General features: G+C 44.3%; 4 protein-coding genes across 10 annotated transcripts in view; all 4 read left to right on the top strand.

Annotated features, from left to right (window-relative positions):
• Neur (E3 ubiquitin-protein ligase neur) overlaps positions 1 to 9,054 on the top strand; it is a 93,500-nt gene extending 84,446 nt beyond the window's left edge. For all 5 annotated transcript variants that reach the window (XM_076439813.1, XM_076439810.1, XM_076439814.1 and 2 more), the window contains exons 3-4: positions 2,708 to 3,243; positions 3,415 to 9,054. In XM_076439813.1, the coding sequence (XP_076295928.1) occupies positions 2,708 to 3,243; positions 3,415 to 4,555 (1,677 nt within the window). In that variant the 3' untranslated portion in view covers positions 4,556 to 9,054. The remainder of the gene's footprint in view (positions 1 to 2,707; positions 3,244 to 3,414) is intronic.
• A 2,718-nt stretch (positions 9,055 to 11,772) lies between these two features.
• Positions 11,773 to 14,679, top strand: LOC143216609 (aldo-keto reductase 1B-like). Its single transcript, XM_076439857.1, has 6 exons — positions 11,773 to 12,527; positions 12,641 to 12,808; positions 12,892 to 13,008; positions 13,435 to 13,842; positions 13,946 to 14,094; positions 14,366 to 14,679. The coding sequence occupies exons 1-6, from the start codon at positions 12,453 to 12,455 to the stop codon at positions 14,406 to 14,408; spliced, it is 960 nt and encodes a 319-aa protein (XP_076295972.1). The 5' UTR covers positions 11,773 to 12,452; the 3' UTR covers positions 14,409 to 14,679.
• Positions 14,680 to 14,790: 111 nt separating this feature from the next.
• Positions 14,791 to 18,680, top strand: LOC143216612 (aldo-keto reductase 1B-like). 3 transcript variants are annotated; one of them, XM_076439859.1, is made up of 7 exons: positions 14,791 to 15,019; positions 16,857 to 17,024; positions 17,130 to 17,246; positions 17,317 to 17,511; positions 17,584 to 17,781; positions 18,146 to 18,294; positions 18,362 to 18,680. In XM_076439859.1, the coding sequence occupies exons 1-7, from the start codon at positions 14,948 to 14,950 to the stop codon at positions 18,390 to 18,392; spliced, it is 930 nt and encodes a 309-aa protein (XP_076295974.1). In that variant the 5' UTR covers positions 14,791 to 14,947; the 3' UTR covers positions 18,393 to 18,680. The 3 variants fall into 3 exon arrangements, with proteins under 3 accessions (XP_076295974.1, XP_076295976.1, XP_076295975.1); XM_076439860.1 differs by lacking the exon at positions 14,791 to 15,019 and adding an exon at positions 15,480 to 15,828; XM_076439861.1 differs by lacking the exons at positions 18,146 to 18,294; positions 18,362 to 18,680 and adding an exon at positions 17,850 to 18,093.
• Positions 18,681 to 19,186: 506 nt separating this feature from the next.
• On the top strand, positions 19,187 to 21,232 carry LOC143216616 (uncharacterized). The gene is made up of 2 exons (XM_076439867.1): positions 19,187 to 20,320; positions 20,393 to 21,232. The coding sequence occupies exons 1-2, from the start codon at positions 20,301 to 20,303 to the stop codon at positions 21,093 to 21,095; spliced, it is 723 nt and encodes a 240-aa protein (XP_076295982.1). The 5' UTR covers positions 19,187 to 20,300; the 3' UTR covers positions 21,096 to 21,232.
• Positions 21,233 to 21,745: the final 513 nt, after the last annotated feature.

Below are 21,745 nucleotides of genomic sequence, written 5' to 3'. Positions count from 1 at the left end.
TGGTTTTGTTAATGTATAGTCATTGGAGAACATGCACTCCATGAACTCGTTTTTTTAGCACCTCGACTAAAAAGAAAGTTCTAATCACTGAAACCGTAAAATAAATCGTAGGCCAAGGGGTTAACAAGTACATTCAATTTTTTATGCCCACGCAATATAATAAAAACAACATATAAAAATAGCCATGGGGGGTAGAGGCAAGAAGTAGAATTCTCTGTTTCCCACCGATTTCGGAAAAAGAGAGAGGTGTTCTGTAAAAAGACCGGATCGGGCTGTGAGCACGAATTCCCGATCGCGTCAGAATAATTAATCGGCTCGAAGTAGCTGGTTATTTTGTCGCCGATGGAAAGCGCTGCTGGAGAGACCGTCGCAAAAAACCCCTCGCATTTTTCCGCGTTTCCTCGTTTCCCGCCTGTCGCCTGGCAAATCGTATACGCTAGAGCGGCGCTTAATTGTGAGAATCGGGTGACTCTTGTTCCACTCGACGACGCCGCCGCCGCCGCCGTCATTTGCATTCCCTGTCTAGTAAACCGTGGCCGACCCTGAAGAGGCCAGCCATCTCGTTCACGTGGGTCGACGGTTTAGCGTACGTATCGTTTCGTCGACCGACAACCGCTGTCCATATCCAACTTACTCGTCCGCGGATAGACTGCGTAGCAACTGGCGTGTGCCGCTCTCCTTTCATCTTGTCTCTCTCCCTCTCTCTCTCTCTCTCTGTCCTCTCTCTTCGATAGAGAATTGTCGAGAGAGCGTGGGCGAGGCATCCGAAGGTTCCTCGTGGATTTCACTAAACACCTTGGGATCAGATTTTCATCATCCGCGACGAACGATCCCGATCGATCAGTATTGGCTGTGCATTGGCATGATCGGCATGGTCTAGCAAAACATAACCTCTCCGACCTTTAGATTGTCTTCTGCAATGGCTCCAGGACTTTCTGCGAATGCAACTGCGTTTGTTTTGCTGTCTAAAGCCTGTATACTAGTCTGTAAATCATTTTCGCAAGCATTCGATAATTGTTTGTGGGTGTTCCCCAGCCGTTCGCATATTCAACAGATGATGGTCATGATAGGCAATTAACGCGGATGTTTGTGTACACTTTCTACGCGTGGGAATACTGGTATTCGAAATAATTACTTCTCGAGATTTTCGAATTCTCTTTTTCGTCGGAATTCATGTGTCGCAATCGTAGAGATTTCACGAGAATATCAAATACGATCTTTCTAGGTCAATTGCAATTGTACTTTTATGAACCTTGCAGTGACGAACCGACTGCAGGTTTTATACGATTTATGACAAAAATGTACAGACGCCTAAGATTGCGTGGATGTGAGAATGAATGTAAGTTGTAATTTGTTTTGTTTGGGGATGAGAAGAATGGTTAATGAGAGAACAGTTTCCTCGGCGAGTTTCGTTCTTGCGAGAATCGTCGGCGAATCGCCCATTCGTGTCGGTCCGACGTTCCGTAGCCGGCAACCGGCCGTAAAAACAGCTGTTCCAAAAGACAAAGCCACGGTAAAGACATTCCGTTCTACGAAAAGGAACATTGTTCGACGTGAACCCGATACAATTACGCAACCCGTCTCCCCACCGTTGACTATCGCCTTCGAGATTTCCGTCACGTTTCGTCTCGCGATTTATAAAGTGGCCAAACTTGATAGAGCGAGAACAGCCTTTTGCACGAGGAGAGAGATTATAGAAATATGAGGATTGATTTAATTCCTCGACGTCGACTCTGAATCGACACCCATAGACCACCGCACCGGGCTGAAATTATGCAACGGCGCGATCAATATTCGCGTGACACTGGTGTGCCGGTGTCTCGTTGCGGGGCTCTCGTGTGATCGTTGGAAATTCTCTTCTGTCTCGAAATCCCGTCATTCCTCGCGATTCCGACCGATCGTTCGATGCAAATCTCTTCGAAGTTCCCGATACGCTCGACTCGCTTCACATCGTCGATTAGTCCCCTCGCAATTTCTCACTTCATCTCAGATTGCGCAACTGCGAACGAAAAACTGTCCTCTCAATTGAGAAGGATAAGAACAAATTGTGATTCAATTCCGAATAAAAAGTGTTATCATTGCTCCCTTGATTAAAATGGATTAGCAATGCAGTTAGAGAAACTTTTAATTTTAATTATAATCATAAGTGGCGAGGTTAGCAGGTGTCAGGTCTACGAGACTTTTAGATTTCAGCTAAGGAGTTCTGGGAACGCGAGGTCAGTGTGTTTAGGTAGCTCGAGTCCCCATCGGAAGAATTCTCATGGTCAATTTGTAGGCCACGGACGGAGGGGGCCTTACGAGGAGCACCGTCCAGGCGTGTGTCCTCTTTGATACATAGTCTTTCAATTCCTCGCTGGAAACTTGAAAAGAATGTTCTGCTCTCCAGCCATTAATCTCCTCTATTATTTTTTTACCTTCTTTCGCTTTCAAACTCCAAATTAAGTCCCCGTTATTAAGCGTGTCCAATAAAGCTGACCGAAAAGATCGGTCTTGGGGAAGCAAGTCAAGAAAGATATCGGAAAGAAAAAATTTAGTAATAAGCGAATCAATATTGATCTTGAACTATTGAAAGCCAAATCTAATGAAACTAGTGCTGTATCTTCGGCGTAGCATGTTTCGGTCGTCTGAATGAATTTCTCATTAAATTGACGAGCCGGGATACAGGCGACAGAGGACTAGATATTAATGATGTTTCTCTCTGGCGCAGGTCTGCATCAAATTCCTCGAGATCTCGGACAACTGGAGCGGAGTAATACGGTTCGGTTTCACGAGCAACGACCCGATCAACCTCAGGAACGGTCTGCCAAGGTACGCTTGTCCGGACCTGACGAACAAACCCGGTTACTGGGCGAAGGCTTTGGCCGAGAGGTTAGCCGAAAGGGACACGGTTCTGTTTTACTATGTCACGTCGGCCGGCGATGTGCATTTCGGCGTCAATGGCGAGGAGAAAGGATTATTCTTCAGCGGCGTGGAGACCCGCGGCCCATTGTGGGCTATCATCGACGTGTACGGTAACAGCACCGCTATCGAGTTCGTCGATCCGAACAGACAACACTTCAACAATATCAGAAGAGGCGCCGCCGAGCATAGCAACGAGGACAACACTCAGCACAGCAGGCAGTCGGCCATGGAGTCGGTTGTCCCGACCATGCATAACTTGTCGATCCATGACGTCGATGTCGAACTACCCGCGCTCAGGTTTCAGCCTCCCGGTGTCGTCTTCAGGCAGTTACCCTTCCACCCGTGAGTAACTACTCTCTGTATAATCCCTTTTGTCTCCTCGGCGCAGGATTATCGCCTGCACACACCGGTCTATTGACCGGAGAAGTGACCATGCTAGAACCGCCACCGTTCCGCTCGTTCCGCAGCGAACAGTCCGCTAATAATCGCTTCCTCGTTTCTGTTTCTCTTCAGAACTCGGGGCAGGAACATCTACTTCAGTAACCAGCAGTGCGTGGCAGCGCGCACCGACACGGAGTTCTGTCACGGTTATGTGTTCACGAGCCGGCCGTTGATGCTGGGCGAGCGTCTGGTCGTGCAGATCCTCTCGACGGAGCCGATGTACGTGGGTGCTTTAGCTTTAGGCTTGACCTCCTGCGATCCAGCCCGATTGACAGCGGAAGACCTGCCGGACGACAGCGATCTCCTTTTGGATCGTCCGGAGTACTGGGTGGTCTCGAAAGACGTGGCGTCGAATCCTCAGCCAGAGGACGAGATAGCGTTCACGGTGACGCACTTCGGCGAGGTTCAGATGAGCAAAAACGATGGGCCACCGAACGTGGTGATGCACGTGGACCAAAGTCTGCAGCTCTGGGCGTTCGTCGACGTCTACGGGAGCACTCAAATGGTGAGGATGCTGGCCAGCAAGCCCACGTCACCGCCGAGGCCGAGGCAGAGCAATCCCTCCCCGGCAACGATTGTCCCGCAGCAGCCAACGCAACAGCAAACAACGCAGCAGCAGCAGCAACAACAGCAACAGCAACAACACTCGAACTTCAACAACGCCGCCACCGAGCTCTCCAGATTCTCCGAGATGGTTCAGTTCAAGCCTGCCGTGGGCGGTGGCACTGTCCTCGTGGTGAACTTGCCGCCACAGACTTACCCCACTCCGCCTTCGACAACGCCTCAACCCACCTATGCCTCCGCCGTTCGCAGGAACCTTCATTCTTCTCATCATCCGACGGCCGTGGTCGCACCGTCCGCAGCGCATCCAGGATCTTCCAGGCAGTCGTCGCCACCCCTAACAGGTACCATGGCTAGCACAGGTTCCTCGACGTACGTGGAACCCGTCAACTACCAAAGTCTAGACGGCACGCTCACCTCGCAAGCGTCTTCACACCTGCAACAATGGAGCGAAGGTCTTCAACCGACACCCGGGCAACCCAGCGAATGCTCGATTTGCTATGAAAGAAGCATCGACAGCGTTCTGTACATGTGCGGTCACATGTGCATGTGTCATCCTTGCGCCATCCAACAGTGGTGCGGCAAAGGCGGCGGCCATTGTCCTCTTTGTAGAGCGCCGATCAAGGACGTGATCCGTATCTACAGATCCTGAACACAGGCGCGAGTTCTACGCGGAAGGAACAGTTCCAAGGGCTGATATGTCTGTCTCCCGATTTGTTGACTCCTCTGCGATTAGGCAAACGCTTCCGCCGCGGTTGTTCCGGCGTGGCGCCGCGCCGCCGGTTGCTTCTTGGTTTTCGGTGTTCTCGTCTCCGAGAGAAACAAAACTCTAACTCAGGACGCGTAGCAGGATACTCTTCAACGACAAGCTCAACTACTTCTCTTCACTGCCGATATTATCTTTCCTCCTTCGTACCATCATCAACCCCGGCCAATCACGGATATCTGGCGCGGGGCGGCTTCTCTCGATTATTTTTTGGGACCCGGTTTTGTTGGACGATACGGTCAACGGCGGTCGGCGACCGTTTTCTCTAGGATTGTTGGCGGTGATGATTATTGGGCGTGACGCTGACGTCCGAGTGCTGGAACACTCTCGTCAATTACGATGTCAATAGGACGACAAAGGAATTGCTGCTTCTCCTCGTCGTTATCGACTGCCAGCCGTTGTTTTAGCCAACCTCCCGACGAGAACACGAGGCGTTTTTTCGCAGTCCTCGGTCGTGAGACACTGCTGTGGAAGATCCATCGATACAAACTTATATACACACATACACTCGGACACTCGCACGTACATCGACACGCAAGCACAACAGTCACCAGTTTTCGAGTCGAGTGACTACAGAGCGATGTTCCGTAAAAACCACAGGAGAGAGACTTAAAGAAGGTCGAGTGTGTCTGAGCGGGAGAGAAAGCGAGGTATGAATGCGACAAAGAGAAGAGAGTAACATTGTTCTGAGATATTTTCACAATCGATATATTATTATATATTATCGCTACCATCGCCAATTTACTATTACCGTTACTATTATTACGATTTACTACTGCTACTCTATTTCTCAAGCCTTTAGTTGTAACGATTATTTTTATCATTTTTATCGATACTATTAATTATTCTACACGAATAGTGGTCATTATATTATTATTCTTCTAGAGGGTAGACTATCGTTGTGTTTTTTGCTCTGGACTCTGTCGACAGAGAGAGAGAGAGAGAGAGAGAGAGAGAGAGAGAGAGAGAGAATTTCGGTGAAGTTCGATTGTTAGCGTGGCTCCTTTTTTATTATTTAATGCGAACGTGTGATTAAGTAGGCCCCGAATCTTTGTGAGACGCCCGAAGGCGTCCGTAGATTAGACTCTTTCGGTTTCCGCTGTCTTCGATTCTTTTCTCGCAGACGAGATACACGCGCGAAAAATAGGAAATTCGAAAGAAAAAGGAAAGAACGGCAGTGGCTCGCGCGAGATTGCTCGCACACAAGGTTATCATATTTATTTGCCTAGATCAAATGTACAGTCTTATTTTTTATATCCGTAAATTGTGTAACATAGACGGCGTAGGCGAGAGAACGAAAGGGATATAGCAGATGCTGGAGAAATTATTTATTGTTTAGGAAAAAAAAAACGCGCGAACGAGACTCCACGGGCAGACAATAATTGTTTCTTGAAAACCGGACAGAGCCTGTCAATAATCATTGTGGCGTGTTAATCAGCGGTTTGCGATTCGTCGGAGAAAATGTTTAGCAAACTCGAAGAGATCGAAACAGATACGCGCCGCGTATCTCGTCTGCGTATCGTCCTTTTTCCTCTTTCGAGTTGCTCTCGCGGTCGGAGCGACCGTGTGCCGTACTTATACGCGTGTCCTTCTCGTTTGTTACTTTCGACAATAACGCTTGGATATTGAAATAAACTGTAAGCCGTTCGGCGAAAGCGCGGAGCCGACTCGTAGCCATGTATATCTTATATAATGACTACAAACAATAATCGTACGTATTACCAAAGAAAAGGCGCGACATTCTCCTCCCGCTCTGCGTACGTTCCAGAGAACGCGAACGCGACGCACTTTTCCACGCAAGCCAGCCTTAAAGGACGATGGTTTTTGATACGTTTAGACTTAGCGTTACCGTTTCATACCGAGCAGAGTGAACCGTGGCTTGTCCAGGTCCAATCGCAACGACACACATACACACACACACACACACACACATATACACAAGTTCATCTTAGCCAAATTCGCCTAAAGTTCCCCTCGGAATTGTAAAATCTCGCATACCATCATCGACGCGGCCCGCGGCGAGACGTTGCTGTAGACGCAGACTCAATGTTGGATTCCTAACTGTATTAACCGTAAGAGTACAAGGCAAAGTTACTATGTTAGCTTGCGTAGCGTTTTAAGAGACAGCGACAAAGTTTAGAGGCTTTTATCAGTGTTGACGACTAAGATGAAATTATTTGAGGGGCTCTCTGAAGCCGAACGGTTTGCGTCCTTGCCGCAGAAACACGTTCAACAATCTTGAAAGAACCAACGTCCACTGAATCTTGCTCTAACGATGAGAATTCGCTGCTATACTATCTCGCGGAAGGATGCAACGTCGTTTCGGCGACACGGGTCTTCTCATTTGTTATGGAACTAAAAACGATTTATAGAACCTGCTAACGTCTCGTCGCGGCTGCTTCGGCGATGGTTTTCGGCGCGAACGCGTTGAGCCAAGTTGCGATACGTCTGGACGAGTCGTCACTGCCCTATTGTAACGTGAAACAATCGAGACGTCGGGCTGTGTAACGACCGATGTAACGAGCTCGTTCCGCGGCCCGTCGATCCACGAGGATCCTCTCTAAGATCACTTTATTTTCGTACAACAGCGAGACACGCCAAGGGCGGCGACGTTGTTCTTCTTCCCTTCACCGGCCCTCGAACGAGAGACCACCAGCGTTCTCGGGGCCGTGCCTTAATAAACGTTCACACGACGCATCTAAGTCTGATCGCGCGGGACATTGCTCGCCGAGAGAGCTCTCTCATCGATCGACGGAGAGAGATCGCCCTGGGCTGAAGTTCGTCTCCTGATAGCAATGCCTCCCCTCCGTCGAGCCTTGCCAAAGGCGGTCGTTCGTAATCCTTGCGAAGAAAACCGGGACACAACGAGCAACCGATATAGTTCGGGTAGATGTCTGCGAGCCAGCCAAGGCCCACCTACACACATCCGTTTTCCCAACGTATGGTGCCGGAATGATGCGGTCTGAAATACTATGGATTCAATTAGGCGCTGCACATTCGTTGGAACCGTAGTTGCGTTCAATATTTACCGCAATTCCGCAAAGTAAACGCACGGTCGCCGCAATCTTAGGCAATTTTCATATTGTTCTTCGTGGCCGCACGGTAGAAAACGCGGATGTGCGTAGCGGGGCTAAATCTGCTTTCCGTGCCTCGCAAGAAGTCCCTCGAGACGGTACAATAATTCGGCCAGAACCGAAAGCGTCAGTGGAATGATCCTAACCGGATGGCTTGCGAATTCCTGCCGGGAGACTTCCCGCGAGGCAGGGAGAGTACGCTAGATCGATTACCGATAATCGTGGAGTTATTCCTCTCGACCTGTCTGCCTCCGATGCGTCTCTACGAGTCTCTACCTCTTTTCTTTTCGGACAGGAATCGCGATCAAATTCGGTACCCGATCCTCTTTGCAGTCTGTCGGAAAGCTCGGGAGAGAAAGAGAGTCTTCTCTTCAGTCGCTTTCACGAAACTTTTCATTTTTGTTTTTACTCGATGGTAGTCCCATAGTTAGTATGTCGATGAGAGATAATGAACGGATATATATATATACATATATGTATATATATCTCCGCGTTCGCTTTGGACTGCAAAGGGTTGATGAAATTAATTCTTTCGCGAGTGCAAACGAAACACGGCAAGCATCATTTGTGTTTGAGAGAGTAAAAACGTTGCCGAGCGCGACATAGTCATTAAGTCTGGTGGCACCGGACGATATCGTGTAAAAAATATAAATATGTTTGTATTTACGGTAATAGTGAAACTTTATAGTATTAATTCTGTGAATTTTGTAAATCCAGATCATCGGACATAGGTGATTTTGTTGAAACCTGTCGAGTCGGAAAAGCTTGTATAAAATATATAAAAAGACTTTTTAAACTGAGATGAAACGGACTCATTTTCACTGACGTCTCTGATTTACTCGCCGCGGTCGTCGTCGCGAACCAATCACAAATGCTTGATCTTCCTTCTCGCTTCCTACAGACTTTTTAGCCTGCGAAACGCTAAGATTCTCAACGAACACAAAAGTTTCCCGTAAGTGGAACGCATCGCGAGACAGCAAGTTTGAAATTTCACTGTGACTTTCGGTGGTTTCGCGGTGTCTTGCCCTAATTATAGTTGCTCGTGCACCGATTCCGACGCTACGGTTCCAGTTTCACGTCCGGCGAGAGAAAAGAGCTGTCGAACAGATCTCCTGCGAGCCGATCATTCGCGAGATATTCGCTGGAAAGGGAAACGAAGAGGTAGAGAATGAGAGAGAGAGAGAGAGAGAGAGAGAGAAAGTGTGTAAAAATATTGTGGAATCCCTCGAACGAAGGAAAATCGTCGAGAAATTGGGACCGCTATGTTCCTATCGGTTCCCGAGGACGCGAGAACGTAGCGATAGAGAGAGAGAGAGAGAGAGAGAGAGAGAGAGAGAGAGAGAGAGAGAGAGAAAAAGAGAGAGAAGAATGGATGCGCAATAAAGCAGTAGTGAAATCTCTAGTCCAGCGAGTGGCAGCTTTAACTTGCCTGCCAATCCAAAAAAGAAATGATGAGATAAGGAAGAATGATGATTTATAAGCAAGAGAGAGAGAGAGAGAAACAGAGGGTGGACTTTGAAGCAAAAATACCGGTAGAGGGTGAGAGAGGACGCGAGAAAGATAGAGAGAGAGAGTGTGTGTGTGAGAGAGAAAGGTAGAGGAGAGATGAGAGATTTTATAAAAGATACAAAGTTTTAAAAATGAAAAGAAAACTAATTTGCAAATTATCGCGCGCGACAAGCGAGGCGCTCGCGAATGCGCGTGCAATGGAGAAGAATCGTTTATTAGAGAAACGCTATTAACGATAGGAATTTATTATAAATCGCGTTCGGCGTCGATGAGACGTGTCAAGCGAAATTCTTGCGCAGCCTGTTGTTTCTTCCCCCCGCCATGCTTAAAAAGACAAGAAAGAGAAGAGATTTTTCTACGAAGGGGATGGAACGCGGCCGGGAAAGAAAGAAACGTCAGGACCTTTTTCATGGCGATCCTAATGGCGTGCGCAGACGCTCTTGTTGATGTCAACCCGAGATCATTGTCGTCTCCGTGTCAGCATCACCGTGTATCGATGTGTACCGATCGAACCGGCGCTTCCGGTGTCGGGTTTTAACGAGGTTTCAGCGGGTCGGTGTCCGACGAAGACGATTGTAACGATTGCCCCTAAACACCCCGGCACCGGAAGCGACGACGTTTTTGCTTTTGTCAGTAATCGCTGTTCCACTTCCGCAGCCCTTTTTACCGCGATTCTTTGTATTCCCCAAGTACGAAGTTGATCAGGGAGCGTTGGCAGCCCGAGATTCCCTTTAAATCGATTGTTGCGCGAAGACGCCCACCCTCCCACACCCCCTTGGGTCGTCTTTGTGCGTATTGTTCTGCGAATTGTTTTTTTTTTCGTCGTCTCCTCCTTTTTTTGTTTTGTTTTTTCTTCGTACTTCCATCGCTCGGGCGCGATACGCACAAAATACTAAGGGCCTTGTTCAAACATGGCGGGAACCGCGTTCTTATTTACATTAGCGTGTCTCTATTCGGTCGAACAATCGAAAAGAAAAATCGCGCGATTTCCGCCGTGTTTGAACCGGCTCTAAAAACCGGATGAAAAGGCGCGCGCGCACGACGTTCTTGCGGAAATTGTTTCCACGAGGGGGTTCCGTAGAAGCGCGTCTCTCCATATCAAACCGTGCGTGTACTGTCCGTTTAACGTTACAGTATAAACGATGCATAACGCGATCCCTGTCCTTTACAACCACCTCCCCACGAGATGTGAAAGAAGTCTATGTGCGATAAGAGTTCTCTCCGTGAACCTAACTGTAAAGATGCCGATACAAATTTATACATATGTAATATAATTCATGCGGCCGTGTGCTGTTCTACAATAAAAAGCCTGTAATATCTATATAAAGCGGTGTACGAGTTTCATTCACAAATCCAGCGAGAGTTAGACGCGTTAGCTAGTGCACGAATTACTTTTATCGTGAGCAGATTTCATTATACATTTAGGTTTCTGTAGCTGTTCCATTGACAAATAAGCGTTTCTTAGTTTTGCTTTAGGAAATTATGCTTCATTTCTCTGTAGTATAGAATGTACAGGGTGTCGCAAAATTATACAGTCGCGGACACCATAGCGCAATTCTACACCCCCGATTTAGTCGAAAATGACGTAAGAAACCCCTCGCAAAATTGACCTAGAACGTGAAAAACAAGGTAAAAAAAACAAAATTTAAGGATCCCTGATTAATCTACAACACTACCCTAAGGATCAGAGATACTATTAAGGATTAAGATTTTTTAAATTTTTATATCAGTTTTCTTTTGAGATTTAAGATTTTTATTCTTAAAGAAAATTTGTTTTTTTACCTTGTTTTTCTTGTTCAAGGTCAATTTTGCGGGGGTTCCTTATGTCATTTTCGACTAAACCGGGGGTGTAGAATCGCGCTATGGTGTCCGCGACATACATGTAATTTTGTGGCACCCTGTACAGTACATTGCGATACAGAGCTCATCGTTATCAAATTCATTTAACATGGTATACAGGGTGGGGCAATAACTATTAGCTCCTCAGATATCTTCGAAACTATAAGTTTCACAGAAATATTTGCTGAAATAAAATTGCACCGTACAAAGGTTGCCATCCGGTGGCGGTAATAGTTCTTTTGCAGGTGGAGGTACTTCGGACATTTGAAGGTCACCTTCATTTTTTTAAATGGAATGAGGTATTTGTTAATACATCAATCGATGCAGCTGGACATTCGTTCTAAAAAAGTACTAACCTATGTCTGTCGAAAAGTTAGTAGCTCAGGAGATATTTCAATTTAAATAACTCTAAAACACCATTACTGTCGTACTTTTGAAATTGAAATATCTCCTGAACTACTAACTTTTCGACATACATAGGTTAGTACTTTTTTACAACGAATGTCCAGCTGCATCGATTGATGTATTAAAAAATACCTCGTTCCATTAAAAAAAATCAAGGTGACCTTCAAATGTCCGAAGTACCTCCACCTGCAAAAAAAACTATTATCGCCGTCGGGTGGTCCCCTTCGTACTGTGCAATTTTATTTCAGCAAATATTTCTGTGAGACTTATCGTTTCGAAGATATCTGAGGTGCTAATAGTTATTGTTTTTTATTCGATCTTGACTATAAGATGGAATAAAAAAAATAAGTTTTCCCGATAAAAAAAATAACGATGACCTTGAAAAATAACCGGACAAAAAAAATTGTTCTTCTATCATTTTCCTCCTTCGATACCATTTAAATTATGCCATAAATTTTTTTCTTGTCATTCAAAATGAAGGAGATATTTAGGTGGCCTGCTTTGGCTGAGACACCCTGTATATTATATTGTATATACTTGAAATTTGAACTGATTTAATCGAGCTTAGAAGATTTTGGATAAGAAACATCTGTGCATAACATAAACGTGAAACCGTGAATCGATAATCTCATGAAATAATATTAGTGATATTTAAAAAAAAATGAAATCGCTAACGTGTATAGTGACATGTATTTTTTATGATAACAGACAAACGCTATAATTGGCTAGTATTATCTCCGAACACATCGCTGCCCGTTCGCAGAGTGATTTGTATTACCGACGTATGTAATAGAAATTGAAATGAACGGAATCCTATCTATGGTAAGGCGAATAGTGTGGGAGGGGGAACATTCATGTGCGAGAACGTATATGCTCACGCAACGTTAGTATCGTACACGTACTTGTGTCAGAGCGTTGAAACGAATCTGCCGTGAGCGTATAATTCATTTGTAACGATGGCTGCACCGAGGATTACTTTAAGTAATGGTGAAAAGATACCCGTTTTGGGGCTTGGTACCTGGCAAGCAGCGGTAAGTTATTATAAAACGTAACAAAAATTACAAGCGCAAAACACGCAATACAAGTAACGGTTGGTAACAGTACTTGTGTGTCCTTATTGACATTCAATTATGGTGATTTGAAGGACAATCCAGGTGTAGTCGAGCAAAGTGTACGGGACGCGGTGGACGCTGGATATCGTCATTTCGATTGCGCTTTCATTTATGGCAACGAGAAGGAAATTGGTAAAGCTTTGCACGACAAGATTGCGGAGGGCGTAGTGAAACGGGAGGACCTGTTCATCACCACGAAGGTAGTTTTATTATCATTCATTATTTGAAACTTCTTGGAATTATCAGAGGAAGAGAAAATTGTTGAAAATAAATTTGTTTGTAGCTGTGGAATACATTCCACAAAAGGGAAGATGTAGTGCCAGCGTGCAAGACTTCTTTGGAGAACTTTGGGCTCGACTACGTGGACCTTTACCTCATTCACTGGCCCATGTCTTTCGGCGTATGATTCAGAATGCAGGGTGAACTACGAATCGTAATCAGTAGAGACTACTCTATCATTAGCAGCCCGACCGAAAATGTTTTTATCAGATATTGCATAGTTTCAAGAGAGCTTCCACGTGATTATAGAAAATTTTTCGTCGACTCTTTTTGTCAGGATTTTTCAAGGTCACCTTCAATTTTTTGCAAACGCTCCTATAATTTTTTACGCCTATCTGTTAGAGGATTTCAAGGCGAATTCGAATAAGCATCATAACATAAAATGAATTCCAAAAAAATTGCCTTTTTTATTTTTCTTTTTACAAAAAATTTGCTGTAATCGCGTGAAAGTTCTTTTGAAACCATGCTACGTCTGTCACGATTCGTGGTTCGCCCTGTATATTCCAGATAATCTTTAGAAAGTTATGATCATCGGCTATCATTTCAGGCGAACGAAGAGAAAATATGGCCGACGGGTTTGAAAGGAACTCAAGTGAACGAAATCGATAACTTCTTGGATACTTGGCGCGGTATGGAGGAATGCGTGAAGTTAGGACTGGTGAAAAGCATTGGTCTCAGCAACTTCAACTCGAAGCAGATCGAACGCGTCCTATCGATGGCCGAAATTAAACCGGTCATGAACCAAGTCGAATGCCATCCGAACTTGAACCAGAAAAAGTTGCGAAAATTCTGCGCCGAACGCGGCATAGCAATCACCGCTTACAGTCCGTTCGGCTCGCCTAAACGAACATGGGCGAAACCGGGCGATCCTGAAGTTACGATGGATTCGCCGGAAATAGTGAAGCTCACCAAGAAGTATGGCAAAACACCTGCCCAAATCATTTTGCGATATTTGGTAAATTCAACTAAACCTAAATACTAGCTATATGCTAAAGTATGTCACGACAGATCGAAGCAGGACGAAATTCGTCTAATGTTTCGTTAATATTTCCCTGCAGATCGACATCGACACAATTCCCATTCCAAAATCTAGTTCGAAGGGGCGTATCGAGCAGAACATTAATGTTTTCGATTTTAAACTGACACCGGCAGAAATCGCGCTGGTCGACGCTCTTGACTGTGGAGTCCGAATATGTCCTTTTACAGAGTAAGCGTCATAATGAATTTATTCCATATTACTTATATGCTGATGATCAGTGGCGCACCCAGGATGTAATCTTGGGGGGGGGCCGAGTTGAACCCAGCCCTAGGTTTTGCGTGATGACCTTTTTTTTAAGCCAAAATATCTATCAACGGTACCCAGGACTATTCCGCGATTTTAATTTTGGAAGCTGAACATTTTTTTCTTGGTGGGGGACTTGGCCCCCTGGCTCCCCCCCTGGGTGCGCCACTGCTGATGATATATTTTTTCTCATTAGGTTCAACTATCTGAAGGAGTATCCATTCAACATAGAATTCTAAGAAGATGCTTCAACCGTACTATACAATTCCTATGCAACTGGGCTTCAAATAATTTCTCTGTTCTTGTACTTCGATTGATAAACTATTTTGTAGAAAAGAGATTGTCGGAGAAAACTGTTAAAACGACATTATATATAAGGCGTTACGTGAGCAGTTCGCATATTTGTTTATTTATGCGTTCGCGAATGTTAGGTTATGTTAGGTTAGATATTGCGTAACGTTAGTTTGACGACGACTTGTAATCTCAAATACATATTATACGACCACTCTATCTGTTTTTGTATACGTAATGTTTTCTCTGCACTCTACGATGCCAACTAGAAAACGGAGGTGGGATGCTCATCTATTCGTATTTAGATTGTAGATAGAGGTAGATAGAGGAAAGTGGAAGGGACGGCAGATATATATTTATATCATATACTTACATCAACTTTAGCAGATATCAGTGGATATCAGTCAGTACCAGTTAGTACTGTCAGTAAATAGTGAGTGGACGGTGATAAATCCGGCTGCTTTGATTCCTCTATAATCTATTTATAATGACGAATATACCAAATCTCACGTTCTCCAATGGACTGAAAATGCCAACTCTTGGCTTGGGCACGTATAAGGTACGAAATACATACAATACACATAATATCACGCATGAAATATACACAGTGGATAACAAAAGTAAGCATAAAATTCGTACTGTAAAAAAGAATCAGTGTGGTAAAACCGACACATGAAATTGTATCGACGTTAATGTATATTTAAGGTTACGGTCTCCTTGTAAATATATTGTAACCACTTTGGTTGGCTTTATATATTAGGTTGGGGAAAAAGAAATCCATCATTTCTCCGCTTGAGAAAACGTAAAAATAATGGATTTCTTTTTCCCCAACCTAATATATTGTAAATTGTACGTAACCGCTATGGTTGGTCTTGCTATAAGTTCGCCGAAGGGTTGACGTTCTTTTTGCTGTGGCACGTGAACAGCATTTCAAAAGTACGTTTCTCTACTTTTGTTATCCACTGTAAGTACATATTTAGATTTTCTTCGAAAGAATCATTAGAACGATTAGAAATCATTTATTGCTGAAAGAACCATCCTGAAGTCCTAATCCACGCGGTCTTGTGAAATTCAGTCACGTGATCAGAGCAGTAGACAAGTAGACTATTAGATAATAATAATAGGACCAGTGCCGCGTGCCGCCAGATCGGGGGAAATCGAGGGGAATACATTTTACCCCCTCTCTGATGACCATACTAATACGTGACCAGTCTACGGTCTTACAATTAGTAATATGGGATGTTGGAGTATGCTCATTATTGCTCATGGGGCTGGAACAGACTGGAATGGGATAGTAGAAGGAGAAAAGGAGAGGAAAAATCGACCAGATTTGGTTGATTCTGGCGGCACTGCACGCGTTATTGACAGGTGACCGTGGACGGTTAAATATTCAATGAAATTGTTATTCAAGGGCTAAAAAATTGGTGGGTAGAGTGGAGAATGGACTGGAGAATCCTCTGTGTCTGTATTGTACAATAAAGATAGGTTATTCATCCAAAATGAATAATATTGGATATTCATTACAGCAGCAAATGATTCGTGCCGCTTTCCCCATAAGACGCAATGTTAATTCCGGCACGAATTATTTGCTCTTCCTAAACGTCCGTACAGCGCCATTATCGGCGCGGTTACCGACCCGAACCTCAATCAGTAACATTTGGCTAACAGTTTGAGCATTTTGCCGCTGCATGAAAAGGTGCTGTACGCACGTTTAGGAAGAGCAAATAATTCGTGCCGAAATTTGCATTGTGTCTTATGGAGAAAGCGGCACGAATCATTTGCTCCTGTAATGAATATCCAATACTCTTGATTTTTCATCAATAAATGTAAATATAATGTGTCAGGGAATAAATAATAACCAATTAATTTCTGACAGAATTTACTGCAAATTGTTACGGTTAGAAATTATTTACAGATATTTATGCAAGCTCCACGAATGTTGTAATACTTGTAATACACGTGTAATGCAAAAAGCAGTAACGTATCTTTATTGCGGAGAAAGTAGTGGGGCACTATTATTGGCGGGAAATTACAGAACGTTTTAGTAAATTATTATTAATATTCGACTGACGTACACATATACATTCCTTTTTGGAAAATCAAATCATAATTATTTTAGCGAAACTTCTTAATGTACCCCTTCTCATGTATATATAAATAAATATATTCTATATATAATTATAAATAAGTATTCTTAGACCCTCGTTTCAAAATGTTGTCCTTGTGCTCGGATACAAGTTCAACGTCGGTGGACAATAAGAATTTTAAGGGTTAGGCGTCGAATTAGCCGTGCCTGATCTCGACGCGGTCGATTTGAATCGTCTCCGAATTCGAAACGCAAGATACAGGTTGAACAGAAAGCCTATTAATGTTCAATGAAAATATTTATTTATCAGTCCCAAGCCGGGGATGTGGAAAGAGCCGTCATGGAGGCGATAAATCTAGGCTACCGTCACATTGACACGGCGTTCTTTTATCATAACGAAAACGAAATTGGCAAGGCGATTCAAGTAAAAATTCAAGACGGTACTGTGAAACGGGAGGATTTGTTCATCACAACTAAGGTAATACTATTCAACAAACTGTATCTAAATACAACAAAAGTCGTAGGATTAATAGTTGGATTATAATTGCGGAGTCGGAAATAATAGAAAATATAAAATTTACAGCTTTGGAACAACTTTCACAAGCAGGAAAAAGTGGTGGCCGCATGTAAACAATCTTTGAAGAACCTAGGATTGAGTTACGTCGACCTGTATTTGATTCACTGGCCGTTCGCATTCCCAGTAAGCTTTGACAATGAATTTGATTTCGATTACTTTTACGAATCGTATACGAATGATTGATATTCATCAGGACGGTGACGATTTAATGCCTGAAGATGCGAATGGAACTCTTATATTGTCGGACATCGACTATTTAGAAACCTGGAAGGGAATGGAGGAATGCCTGAGTTTAGGGCTTGCGAAGAGCATAGGTGTTAGCAACTTTAACATCGAACAACTCACTCGCCTACTCGGCGCAGCTAAAGTAAAGCCTGTGAACAACCAGGTAATTTATAGGTTGCTCGATCGGAAGAGGGCCGTTTAAGTTTGATAATAAAGTAGATTCGACGGTGTTCAGGTTGAAGCCAACGTGAACGTGAATCAGAAGCCATTGATTGAGTTCTGTACGAAAAACAACATTACGATGACCGGGTATTCGCCGTTGGGCCAGCCTGGAAACAGATCCGAAATACCAAACAACTTGGACCATCCAAAGATAGTGGAGCTCTCGCAGAAATACAAGAAAACGACGGCGCAAATCGCTCTGCGCTACTTGGTGAGTAATTGCAAAGAGTATTCCCTCATCGTTCCAGCCAGCTAAATTTAGAGATGGCCTTGCTCCAGGCAATCGGTCCACCTGGTTACATGGAACGCTACACCCAACACGACTGATAACCCGCGAAGTCATCGTGGAATTGTGGAAAGATAGATAACCGTCCGCACTTGTCCGATCGAAAACGAAAAGTGATTATCTTCGCTAATCGAAATCAGGTCATCGACGATTGAATCATGGTTCCTGTTTTAAAATCTCGCCCGAAGTGTCTACGTGTTTTGCACTCCGAATTAACCCTTTTGCAGATTACATTCACCCTTCGACACGATCTGCGAAAGGCCGAATTAAAATGAATTATCCGTTCCAGGTGCAGCAAGGTATCGCGATCATTCCAAAAACGGTAACACCCAGTCGTCTGAAGGAAAATATGGATATTTTCGATTTCTCCCTGACTGATGAGGAGATGGCCGCCATTTCGACTATAGGAAGTGGAAAACGCGTGGCGAGTTTTGCTCCGTAAGTGTCCGAAATATTGCTCGTTTGTACGGATAATGTTTAACGTTATTTTGCATCCGTTTTCCAGCGCCAAGGGTCACAAATATTATCCCTTCTAGTAGTAAACAATTTCTGCCAAGAATTCGCCAAGCCAGCAGGAAGCAGCCTGTCAGAACCAGTACACAAAATTAATAGTGGAGCAAACTCTCTTTGAACTTACATAATATCCTGCAGCGATTCGGCACAATTGTTTCACCCTCATCCAGTGCTACACAGGTCGCAAACGCGCCGAACTGGACTGCTAAAAATTACATCGATCGCGCATAATACAGCAGAAGTCCACATCGATCGCGGAGTGTATTTTTCCTTGGACAAATAAAATAGTTCTTAGTATCGGATCGATGGTACAGAGGTGTCAGGGATGTTTCAAAGTCCTTTGCGAACTAACCGTAGCCGTTATTTATTTCCGAGAACCTGCCGAGATAATCGCGTTCATCAGGAACGCACGGAGCTATTTTGCACGTTCGGTTATAGCATAAGCGAGGACGAAGAACCGATCGATATTCGAACGCGCACTGCAAGCTATGTATGGGAAACTTGCATTCCGCGAACCGAACGTAATATGTTCCGCAATTGACTGAAATGGAGTAGCGGAAACACAATTAACGAAGTGGAGCGAAACCGAAGGACACCAACCGGCACTCTTGTCTGAATATGCGGCTTCTGTTATTCCTGAAGACATAATTAAACGAAATATACTTTTGCAATGAATCGATCTTTACTTCAACCGGAAGCTTCACCCGAAGACCCTAAGACTTTCCACCACTCCTACAAAATAGAATTTATTATTCGAAAAATTCGTGACATTAAAACACGGCTCTGCTTTTTCCACTGTAACGAGGTCCACGATAATAAACCGGTAATCTTGTAGAAACATTCGTGGTTAATCTCGAACGTTCCGCTTCGGAGCGGCAGACGCGTCTTCGCACGCGCAGACAGTGATTTATCGCCGCGTTCAATTCTAGGTCAGTCTGCCTTAAGTTCAATGGATTGGAAAGACGTGGGCGAGGACCCTTTTTTAGATGATTCGCTCAATGATCGAAATTGCCACCTCCCATATCCGCTGTCTGCACATGGATGTATTTTTCGCTGTGCGGGTCTGCCGCCGCTTTCATGGCACTTTCCATCGTCATCGTTCCCTCCATCGTCGCAGAATCGCGGTATAATCGTATTTATCTCTATGAACGCGAGAATGCACGGTACCAGCGACAAAAAAAAATACACATCGAAGAGGGACATTGCATATTAACACGTTCCGTGCCACCGACGACGGTTCAGGCTGCGTGCACCATTGCGCTAAAGCATATATTTTATAACAATTTCAACACTGTAGAATATATTTCCACCTAAAGAAGGTGGCATTATAAAAAATGCAATATAGAACAAAGCACATAAGTTTGCTTAACACATTATCTACCGGTGATTATTCCATAACTGCTGAAGGTCAATGGTGCATGGCTGAGGATTTTCTAAAACAGTAAATTTAATCATAAACCGACGACTCACCCTCAATAACATAATCCAATAATTTCCTTCGGGATTATCGTTTAAAAGATATCATTTAAAAAACAGCACAATTATTGTAAGGTTTATTAATAGTCTACCGGTAGATAAAGTGTTAATTGTCGAGCAGAAACGGCTCGGCGCGGAAAAGAAAACTGCCCGTTCCCTATAAAGTGTCTCGAATTATGTTTCTCATAAAATTCAAGTATCATGAGCGACTCGAGGATTGCCGCAGGTTGTATACGAATGCAAGGTGATTCACAGTCGACCGATAAAGTCGCGCAAAGAGAGCGAAACTCGAAATTCCCACGTAACCGTGTTTGGTAAATGTCAAGCGCGACCTTTCGCAGACGATAGTACAATAAACGTAGTGGGCCGATCAGGAAATTGCAGGTTATCGCTCCGTTCACGGTCACTTATTCGAGATATCTACGGCGAATTGCACGAGAGGGACCGGTTGCACAATGGATCATACCGTTCGGACGTGAGTACTATAAAATTTCTGTATTTCTTCCAGCGTTCTCTGGCGGACGTAAACATCGTTAACGGTTTCCAGATTCGCTTCGAAACTAACAATAAGATACGATTCGGAATCGCCGGCGTGCGAGAGGATCTTCTCGCCGCGAGACTATTCGTCGCCGACGGTGGACAATTGCGGGTCGTGGAAGTCCAAGATGTTCGCCAAGATTAAGGAATGCAAGGACGCGATAAAGAACGCCGTGAAGTTTGATAGAACGACGATAGAGTCTGAAAACGCGGCCTCGAGGGGGTCAACGGGTCTCAAGATGCCGGACATCATCACTTTCAGCGAGATCGCGAAGAAGTCTGAAGAAGAGGAGTTCTCTGTCGATTCTCCGTTGAGCACGCCCGAAACTGAGAGATCAAACGCGTGGACAGGACCTCTCGATCGCTCGAATCGTCAGGATAGCTCGTTTCGTTACTCCCCGTCGACCGTGGACTCCATGTCCTCGTTTTTGGAGAACGAGAGACGCGTCGCAGAAGAGTTCGCGGAAGAAAGTGCTACCGGATCCATGGCCAAGAAGAAGATCTCGGCACAGCCGTTTCTTCTTTACTCGGAGGACACTGTAGAGTTCGTCTGGTCCGACGATACGGAGGACAGTTTCGCTAGTAACCCTTTGAACCTTTCGCAGACGTCGGACATTGTTTTCGAAATACCGCAGACCAACTCCACGTTCTGCGAGTCCTTTGACTCCTCTAATGTTCAGGATTTCGGCTACGAAAATCATGCCTCTATATAGTTACTAGCTTGTTCATAGTTATCTTTTTATTTATCAAATATTTTGTACGATGCAATCGAGGGAATAAATTTATTTTTGTATTTTTGTAATGATTCGTTCGAGTCCTTTGCCCTCTTAGAGAGAACCCCGTTTTTGTTCAAACATACTTTATAATTTTGTTGCGGAGAACTTGTGACTTTGTGGCAGTATATTTTTTCATATTTTACAAGAGCATACATATGTCAGAACGCCAGTTGCGAACGCGTTAAACATATAAACAATTTCTACTTTGCATAAAAATCCCGCCGGTCTATTGCGTTATTGAGATCAGCTGTGACGCAATCGACCGTCATCGTCTCTCGATAATGAAGCGACGGTTTAGAGGTTTAGTATTAGATAATTTATTAGATAAGCACGGCTTAGATACGAACGATAACACCTCGAGAGCACCTGAGAATCAATTTTTCACGGAATTTCTTTCGCAAGAGTTGCCGTTGGTTTTTAATATCAAATATAGTTTTAATCGTGAACTACGAGTATCGTATTTGCACACGATAATGCCGATCGCGCTTTCTAGTTATTCATGTTTGTTTTCGTAGCGATAATGCGCAATTGCGTGGCCGTATACGAATGAAAGGTACTTGTATATGATCGATAGAAGCTCTGTTTCA

Source organism: Lasioglossum baleicum, chromosome 15 (genome assembly GCF_051020765.1).
Source record: "Lasioglossum baleicum chromosome 15, iyLasBale1, whole genome shotgun sequence".
In the NCBI taxonomy this organism is placed as follows: domain Eukaryota; kingdom Metazoa; phylum Arthropoda; class Insecta; order Hymenoptera; family Halictidae; genus Lasioglossum; species Lasioglossum baleicum.
This window is presented reverse-complemented; position numbering and strand designations above follow the sequence as displayed.

Coding starts and splice junctions, on each gene's coding strand:
- LOC143216609 (XM_076439857.1), top strand. CDS start 12,453: ATGGCTGCACCGAGGATTACTTTAAGTAATGGTGAAAAGATACCCGTT. Junction 13,009..13,434: donor ACTGGCCCATGTCTTTCGGC/GTATGATTCAGA, acceptor CTATCATTTCAG/GCGAACGAAGAGAAAATATG. Junction 14,095..14,365: donor CGAATATGTCCTTTTACAGA/GTAAGCGTCATA, acceptor TTTTCTCATTAG/GTTCAACTATCTGAAGGAGT.
- LOC143216612 (XM_076439859.1), top strand. CDS start 14,948: ATGACGAATATACCAAATCTCACGTTCTCCAATGGACTGAAAATGCCA. Junction 17,025..17,129: donor ATTTGTTCATCACAACTAAG/GTAATACTATTC, acceptor TAAAATTTACAG/CTTTGGAACAACTTTCACAA. Junction 17,512..17,583: donor TAAAGCCTGTGAACAACCAG/GTAATTTATAGG, acceptor GACGGTGTTCAG/GTTGAAGCCAACGTGAACGT.
- LOC143216616 (XM_076439867.1), top strand. CDS start 20,301: ATGGATCATACCGTTCGGAC. Junction 20,321..20,392: donor ATGGATCATACCGTTCGGAC/GTGAGTACTATA, acceptor AACGGTTTCCAG/ATTCGCTTCGAAACTAACAA.